The sequence below is a fragment of the Limulus polyphemus genome, unplaced genomic scaffold (assembly GCF_000517525.1).
Source record: "Limulus polyphemus unplaced genomic scaffold, Limulus_polyphemus-2.1.2 Scaffold4211, whole genome shotgun sequence".
Classification (NCBI taxonomy): Eukaryota; Metazoa; Arthropoda; class Merostomata; order Xiphosura; family Limulidae; genus Limulus; species Limulus polyphemus.
Genome location: NW_013669821.1, coordinates 59,286 through 67,909, shown reverse-complemented (window position 1 = coordinate 67,909; position 8,624 = coordinate 59,286). Strand labels below are relative to the sequence as shown.

The following is an 8,624-nucleotide window of genomic DNA, read 5'->3' as shown; positions in this document are numbered from 1 at the left end:
TTTAGCTGCGGGCTCTGTAAGGGGCTTGCTATTGTCTGGGGCTGATTAAGTCGATGGTCAATGTATCCTCCTTGTGGAAAAGACAATAGATCGTCCTTTAACGTATCTAATTCGCTTTTAAATTTACTAATGTTTTCCATTTCTACTTCTTATTTCATTTCTTGTTCCAGTTGCCACTGCTGTAGTCTCTCTTCTTGTTTCTTTTCTCGTTCTTCTTGTTTATTTTCTTTCTCCTCTAACAACTGCTGTAATCTCTCTTGTTTATTTTGTTGTTCGAGCTGCCATTGTTGTAGGTTTTCTTGCCACTGCTGTAATCTTTCTTCTTGTTTCTTTTCTCGTTCTTCTTGTTTCTTTTCTTTTTCCTCTAACAACTGCTGTAATCTCTCTTCTTATTTATTTTGTTGTTCGAGCTGCCACTGTTGCAGGTTTTCTTGCAACTGCTGTTGTCTCTCTTCTTGTTTCTCTTCTTTTTTCCTCCAACAACTGCTGTAATCTCTCTTCTTGTTTAATTTCTCGTTCTTTTTGTTTCTTTTCTTTTTCCTCTAACAACTGTTGTAATTTCTCTTCTCGTTGTTCTTGTTTCTTTTCTCGTTCTTCTTGTTTCTTTTGCTGTTCTTGTATTGCTGCCATCAAGTCTGCTATGCTGTAGTTTGATTTGCCGCTTCTCTTTTCCATTTTTTTTATCCCACTCTTGACACCAATTTGTTACGTCTCCGTTTGTTAATTGATTTTCCATAAATTCGTTCCAACGAAGCTTTAGCGACACAAGTCCTCTCTTAAATAAAACTGGTTTATTCTTTCCGAACACAACTTTACGAAACACTCAACTTCAACAGTCACGCTATAACAAACTATAATTCACGTCTCACGAGCTTGACTTCAACAATACATCTCTCTCTGACTGCAGTTCAATTACTCATTACCATCCGTGACCATCTTGTATATACCAGACCACCCCCCAATCTAGCAAATGCTAGAGCACTCCCGAAGGAACAGTATAGTTCTAGAAAATAGGTGGCGTGACACTAATCACGTGACCTCGCTGACGCAACAATATATATAATTAGTATATGAAACCATTTTTGTGGTACTGATGAAAATAAGAGACTTGTGGTTTTTACTTTGACAGGCATAAAAAAATAGAATTTACACTCATGAAATAACCTTTGAAATATATAGTTTACTGATTCAGAAATACAGGGTAGCCCAAAAATTAATATGGTGTTTGCTCTCCCTCTCATTAGGCACATTTTTCTTCATCAATAAACAGAAACAATTGAACTGAAATTTCAGCTGATTCTCTGTTTTGAGTGTAGCTTAAGATGTTGTTGTAAGAGCATTGCTTTTTCTTTTCTGTGTTGTTAATTATTCTATTTATCCCTTTACTAATTCTGAATAGAAAAGTGCTAATCTCAAGATAAATGTATTAGGTTGTCAAGAAATGAATGTTGCTTTTTATTAGATGAAAAAAACCCAAACAACTTATATATCAAAACAAAACATTTATTAAATGAAATAGTCTCCATTCTTATTGATGATACTTTTCCATCTTACAATCAGGTTGTTAATGCCCTGATTAAAGAAATCACTTGGCTTTGAAGCAAAAAACATGTCAACGTCTTCTTTAACACTTTCCACATTTGCATACATTTTCCCATAAAAATGATGTTGTAGCAAATGGAAACAATGGTAATCTGATAGTGCCATATCTGGAGAATATGGTGGGTGGGGGAGAACTTCCCAACCCAACTCCATAATCTTGTGTTTCATCAAACGTGCCACATATGGACGTGCATTGTCGTGGAGAAGAACACCTTTCTGATTGACAAGTGAAGGGTGTTTCTGATGAAGGGCTTGATTTAAACGTTCCAGTTGTTGACTGTAGATCTCTGCACTGACAGTTTGCTGTGGATTGAGGAGTTTGAAATTAATTACTTCTTTGATGTCCCACTAAATGGAAAGCATCACTTTCTGTGGATGGAGTCTGGGTTTTGGAGTCGGAAGTGGTTTTTGTCTAGGACTGAGCCATTGTTTTTGGTGTTTAATATTCGCATAGAAAATCCATTTTTTTATCACCAGTGACAATTCTGCCCAGAAATGGTTCACGCATATTACGTGCCAGAAGAGATGAAGCAATGTTCACACCTTGTAAACAATGATCATTGGAGAGTTCGTGAGGCACTCAAACACCTTCTTTATGAAGTTTTTCTTAGATGTTTGCATATTGTTTCATGAGAGACATGCAATTTCAGGGCCATTTCACAAGTATGTTGCCTTGGATTAGACTCAACAAGTATCTTCAGAGCATCTCAATTAGATGAGCTTGTAACCTTAAGGTTTGCATCATCAGTGTACTATGATATGTATACTATTTATCATCACAGGCTGTAACATGTTTTTAGAAAGCTGAAGCTTAAAGAGTTAGTGTTCCCTCCTTTTCTTGTGCTTATTGACAGACATGTTTGTAAGAGTTTCATTTGTATTTTAACAGTTTTATGTTGTTTCTAAAGATTTCTTGTAAAAAATTATATATATATTTTTCAACTTCAAGCATATATTCAAACTGTATTTCTTTCATCTTTACCTGTCAGATATTTCTCTTTGTTCTTTGTAAACTAGCAAACTGTTACTATTCCAACTTAACATGCATTATTTTACTACCTTATATCATCTTATGAATTTTTTTAAAGCTTAAGCTTTACTTTCAAGTATTTAACTGTCATCAAAGGAAATATTTAATAATATCAGTAAGATTAAAACAACACTGATGATATGGTGTAAACAAGTACTTCAGAGACTGGAAAGTTAAATATAAAAAACTGTCGAAATCAGTGGACTTACCTATATCTTATATTGAGCAATCTCATGTACTAATGATCTTAATTGTTGTTTAAAAAATTATTCTTAAAGGATTATGAAAGAGTTCACTTAACTTTTGTAGATCCTGACAGAATTTTTATTATGAGTTGAACATGTGTAAACAAAACCAATTCTGTTGGATTTCTGCTGAAAACAACATTTCTGGCATTTTTTCCCCCTTTGTAATGGTGATTTTATACATCATGCTAGATCAAGTACAATAATTGTGAAGATAAAGTCTTTTGTTTTTCTGCAAGTCTATTTCATAATACATAACAGTAGACAAAAGGTTTAATAGATCAATTTTGTGACATGTCTTACAAAATTTTGTTCTCCAATTAAATGTTTTGTGTGTGTGTGTGTGTATATATGTGTTTATAATTAATATGAAAAGATTAATGACTTAAACCCCAAAAATGATATATTATCTTATTGTCTCTGTAACAGCTCATCCAATTCTGTAATGAAAAACAAGCTTAAAGATTTAATACTGAGCAAGTTAATAATCTAAAAACTTTTTTTAAGGATTGGTTGCTATTTTGTGTCTTATTTTTCATACATATAACATTGTTTACAATATACAGGGTGTCCCAGAAGTCTGGACCCATAGGGAAAAATACACAATTTATTCTTAATTTATGTATTATTTAAATTGAATGCCATTAACAGACATACACATATCAGTTCTTAGTATACTGTGCCATCAGGGTATTTTCTTTCCTGAAATATAAATTTTAATTTACATTCTTGTTAAGAACTATGGTCAAATTAATTTTTTTTTTTTTATAGGAAGGCCTCTTTATTAGTGGAATGTCTAACACCGGACTTTCAAGGAGATATAGAAGCTATTAAAACAGTTGTCCTGTCTGGGTTAGATGTTTTTGCTCACAATATTGAAACAGTTGAGGAATACCAAAAGTATGTTTTATTATAAAGAAAGAAGTATTAAATATTGTTATTCAATTGAAGCTTTCCTGTAGCATAAGATAAATCCTCAGTGTGCTGATATCTAGATCTGTCAAGTGTGTGTAAAAATTAATTTCCGATATGGTACTACCCTCCGCTCACAAGATTAGCTTTTTCTGTTTTGTGCTACCCTCTATATGCAAACTTTTTTATAACGCATGCCACAAGCTTTCTACACTCCCCCTCTCTGTTGGAATCTTTGATTCCAACATGTCTGTCATGCAAATCATCATGCGTAATCTCTCCACCAATAGGAGAGCAATACTGTTACATGATGCATCTGATGCTCTCTATATGCCACTACCGAACCATCACTTCTCATTTGGCAGTGCTTGAGTTCAGGTGTCTTACTTTTTGCTCATTACTTCTCGAAGTGGTTTAACTTAATTTAATTTAATTTACTTTTTCAATAATTTTTTTACCTCTTTCTTTTCGAAAGCGCTTGACTTACCCATGTTTTGCTGCACATTTTTTCTTCTTTGTTTCATACAAGTCATGAATTCCGAAGCTAACATTACCACTTCAGGTACATCTCATTTTTCTGATGCCATACTTCCATCGGGGGGATTTATTGACCTTTATTATTATGAGGTTGAGCATTATATGGGACAACCTTTGTCTGCTGCTGTTCTCCCTCTTCCTTCTGAGCCTGGCCAGGCTGACAAGGATTTGATCAATTCCCACCCCCCCCACGATTTTGCCGTGCCTTCTCAAATCCTACCTTATGATTCTGTTCAACCCTTGTCGGCTTTCTCAGATATGTGATGTTTTGTCTATTGCTCCTATTTTTGATTCTGCCTCCTAATCTTATTTAGTTTTTCCCTGTCCTCAGATATTCGGGTTCACACTGAGTGTTTCACCTCTCAGATGACAGCATTAGTATGCTTCATCCCTTGAAGGTTTCTTATCATAGTGCAGACTGTCCATATCTGGCCCAACCATTGTTGGGTTCAGTTTTGCCTGTTTGGGAGGTAGAACCGAAATTTCCCGTTCATATTACCCATGCCCAGTATTCCTGCCTTCATCTTACCATGACTACTCTTTTGTGGTACCTCTCCTTGGTCCATCTCCTGTCTGAGGATCTTCACAGGAACCCCGAGGGGTTTTCTGGGGAGATCTTTTCCCTTTTTTACTTCTATGTTGGCCCGCCTATCATCTTTGGCTCTGGCCCTGCTAACGTGGTTTATTTATTGTTGGGACCTTTCGAATTGTGATGCCATATTGTCATGAACCTGGCTTCTTATCTATGGGACCTTTGTATGGCCCCGTTTTTGAGACATTTTGTGTTTGACATGATCCTGGAGTCTTTGGAATCGAGGATGGCTTCAGTCCATCAACAATTCACCCCTTCTCATCTGGTGGCCCATTTCTCCCAGTCAGAGCCAAGCGTGATACTGATTCCTTTCTCCCTCCCCTTCCCAGCCCTTCCCTGTTCCTTCCTTCCCACGGTGCCACTGTTTATCATTTTTCAGGATGATGCATGGTACGCCAACAACAGTTCTGGTGACTACCTGGTGTGTTCGTTCATTGGTGGAGACCTTTCATCTCTAATGTTTGGGTTCACCAGGTTGTGTCAGAGGAATTGTCATACCTGTTGTTATCCTTCCTCCATTGTGTGGTCGGGTCCGGTGGAAGCTCGTTTAACAACCTTCATTCATTAGTGGAGACCTTTCATCTGTAATGTTTGGGTTCACCAAGTTTTGTCAGAAGGATTTCTCATATCTGTTTTTACCCTTCTTTCCTTGTCCTGTGTACCTGTTTCCTTTCCTCCTCCTCCCTGGGATCCCATGTCATGCCAGCATCTATCCGAGGCAGTGCAAGACCTCCTCACACAGCAGTCTATCGAACCTGCTTCACGCAGTTCGTGGGGTTTTATTCCCATTTTTAGTTCCCAAAAAGACTGGGGACTGGAGGTTGGTCAATGACCTTTCCTATCTCAATCGATATGTTCACACCCCATGCTTCACCATGAATCCTACCTTACTCCTTGGTGGACTTTTTCTCTGGGTTTTTAGATGACCAAGATGAACATCTACAATGCTTATTTGCGTATTCCCATATCACTGCATTCTCGTCCTTATCTTTGGTTTGTCCATCATGGGGTGGTATACCAATTTTGTGCCCTACCCTTTGGGCTGGCTTCTGCACCCTGTATTTTCTGTTAGGTGGTGCAAACCTTCACTATACATCTTCATGCCTTGGGGTTGCACTTTCACTTTTACATGGACAATTGGCTTCTTCTCCCTCATTTTAAATGGGAGTTAGCCAGTCATACTTATCAGCTCCTTCTCGAATCTGCTCAGGTGGGCTGGTTGAGCAAACTGAAGTCCTTCCTTCATCTTACTCAGTGCCTTGTTCATCTGAATGTTTTCTTCAACACCCATCTCAGTTGGGTCCAACCTTCTTCTTTCTGGCTCTGTTCTATGGAACTGGGCACTTGGAATGATGTGTCTGCTTCTGCACTTTCTGCTTGTGAGGTTCTATCACTTTGAGGATGTGGTCTTCTATGACTCCTCTCATACTCCACGGCCAGGCTCATATGTGATCCCTTCATGACCAATGAAAACTTGTTCTGGATCACTTGGATACTCCTTTAACCCTTCGTACATTGTGGATGATCTCTGATGGTGGTTGGACAAGGCTCATACATTGGCAAGTGTCCCACCACATCCTCCGTGGCCAGATTTACATCTTCTCATGGATGCATCCCTTCAGAGCTGGGGTGCATTGGTCACTCACCAGGAGGCTTTGGGTCATTGGTCTGTCATTCTCTTCATATCAGTGTCCTCGAACTCTTTGCTACTTGTTGGGCTTTGGATCAATTTTTTCCCATCTCTAGAGATCATCTGGTCATGAGATATTCTGACAATTCAACAGTGGTGGCTCATATCAATCACCAAGGTGGCATCCGGTTGAGATCCCTGTGTTTTCTAACATTGGATCTTCTCTTTTGGGCCCATGATCATTACTTTCATTTGATGGTGTGTCACATACCAAGTGCTTTCAACCTTGTGGCAGATCATCTTTCCCAACCTGACCAGATTTACCATACGGTGTAGTCCCTTCACCTTGTTCTTCAGTGGCTTTGCAATTGGTGGGGTATTCCTCATATCAATCATTTGCTACTGTCCTCAATCACATTTGTTTTGGTCCCAGGTTCCCCATCCTAGGGCTTTGGCTATAGATGCCTTCAGCCACGATTGGTCAAATAAGTTCCATTATGTTTACCCTTGTATCTGATTACTTCATTGGGTAGTCTCCCTCATCCATACCACTCTGTGCAAAGTCATTCTGATTGCTCCTTATTGGCCCACTCAACCGTGGTTTCCTCGATTACTCCATCTAAAGTTGTTCCCTTCTGTCCCTCTTCCTTTATTCCCGAACTTCTTTGTCAACCCACTTGCCAGTCCTGCATTCTGCACTTCATGCCTGGCTCTTATCCAGTCCCTGGTGAGGAGAACCTGTTTCTCACATCGTGTGGCATCTCATTTAGCTCATTCTGTTCATCCTTCATCTGTGGCTGTGTATCAGTGGAAATGGAATGTTTTTTGCACCTGGGCCCTGACTCAGGGTATCTCTGAGTTTCTTACATGGTTTTTTTGAAAAGGGGTTTTTGGTCTCCTCGATATTGGGTTTTCGGGCAGCCCTCTCCCATACTTTCCATTTTCCACATTACCACAGGGTCTTTCTTTCCCCTGACCTTGCCATTTTAATCCATTTTTTCCAGATCTGTCGGTGGTACTCCATTCATTTACTTTACCTCCATTTGAGCCTATTGACTCATGCTCTTTGTTTCACCTATCCCTTAAGGTGTTTTCTATCTCCTCTTAGCCTGCGAGCATTGTCAGTCAGATCTGTTCACTATTGACATCATTCACACACTGTACCACCACACCTATCTTCTCCTTTATCCAGATCATTCCTACCTTCCCAAGACCTTGGCAGCTCCTGAGGTTAACTTCTGCCCATTTCCCGTCCCTCTATTTCTCATCTATACTCTCGTTCTGATCCGGATAGACTTTTATGCTCGTTGCATGCCCTTCCTTGTTATGTTACCTGCACGGCTTCCTTCAGAGGTTCCCGTTCCTGTCTCTTTATCGCGTGGCAACCCTCTTCCTCTCAGGGTCTTTCTCCTTTTACCCTTACTAATAAGGTTTGTCATTTAATTCAGTTGACTTATTCCTCCTTGCCCCTTCCTAATGTGCTTTATTTCATGTTACCTCCCACCAAGTCTGACATCTCACCTTTTCCCTTGCTGCTTGTCTTCATCGGCCTTTGGAGGATATTCTGTAGTAGTGCATGTGGACCAACCCTCAGATGTTCATCTCCCATTACTTATATCATATCGTGGTTTCTGTTTCCTCGGGGTATCGCCTACCACCTATAGCTATACTTCAGACTTCAGTGCAGCTATGACACTAGATAAGTCTTTATTAATGCTTTTTCTTTCAAGGGCCCTTGCTTCGAATTTGGTTTCTTCGATGCCGCTCTGTGGCGAAAGGTTCCTGGCCAGGTATTCTTTACCTACAAAAACAAATCCACACTGTATGTTATGTTGATTCAAATGCTCTTTCCATGGCTCTGCATGCTCACCTTCAAGATGGGGTGTTTCAGAACATCACTGAATGGTCAATAATGTTGTGATATTTGCTTCATAAGTAGGCACATCCTGGACTGTGCCACCCATGGATGGCATGGGTAAAGCAGAAGGTGATAGCTGCCCATCCCTGCCATGCCTTGTATTGAATAAATCGGTATGGTCTGCTTTTAAAAATAGGGTCTTTTGGTCACCCATTGCA

At 39.3% G+C, this 8,624-nt stretch overlaps 1 protein-coding gene across 1 annotated transcript in view; it reads left to right on the top strand.

Moving 5' to 3' along the window:
• Positions 1–8,624, top strand: part of LOC106470774 (lipoyl synthase, mitochondrial-like) — a 79,467-nt gene that overhangs the window by 12,328 nt on the left and 58,515 nt on the right. Inside the window, exon 2 of the mRNA XM_013931340.2 lies at positions 3,649–3,777. Coding sequence (XP_013786794.1) covers positions 3,649–3,777 — 129 coding nt within the window. The remainder of the gene's footprint in view (positions 1–3,648; positions 3,778–8,624) is intronic.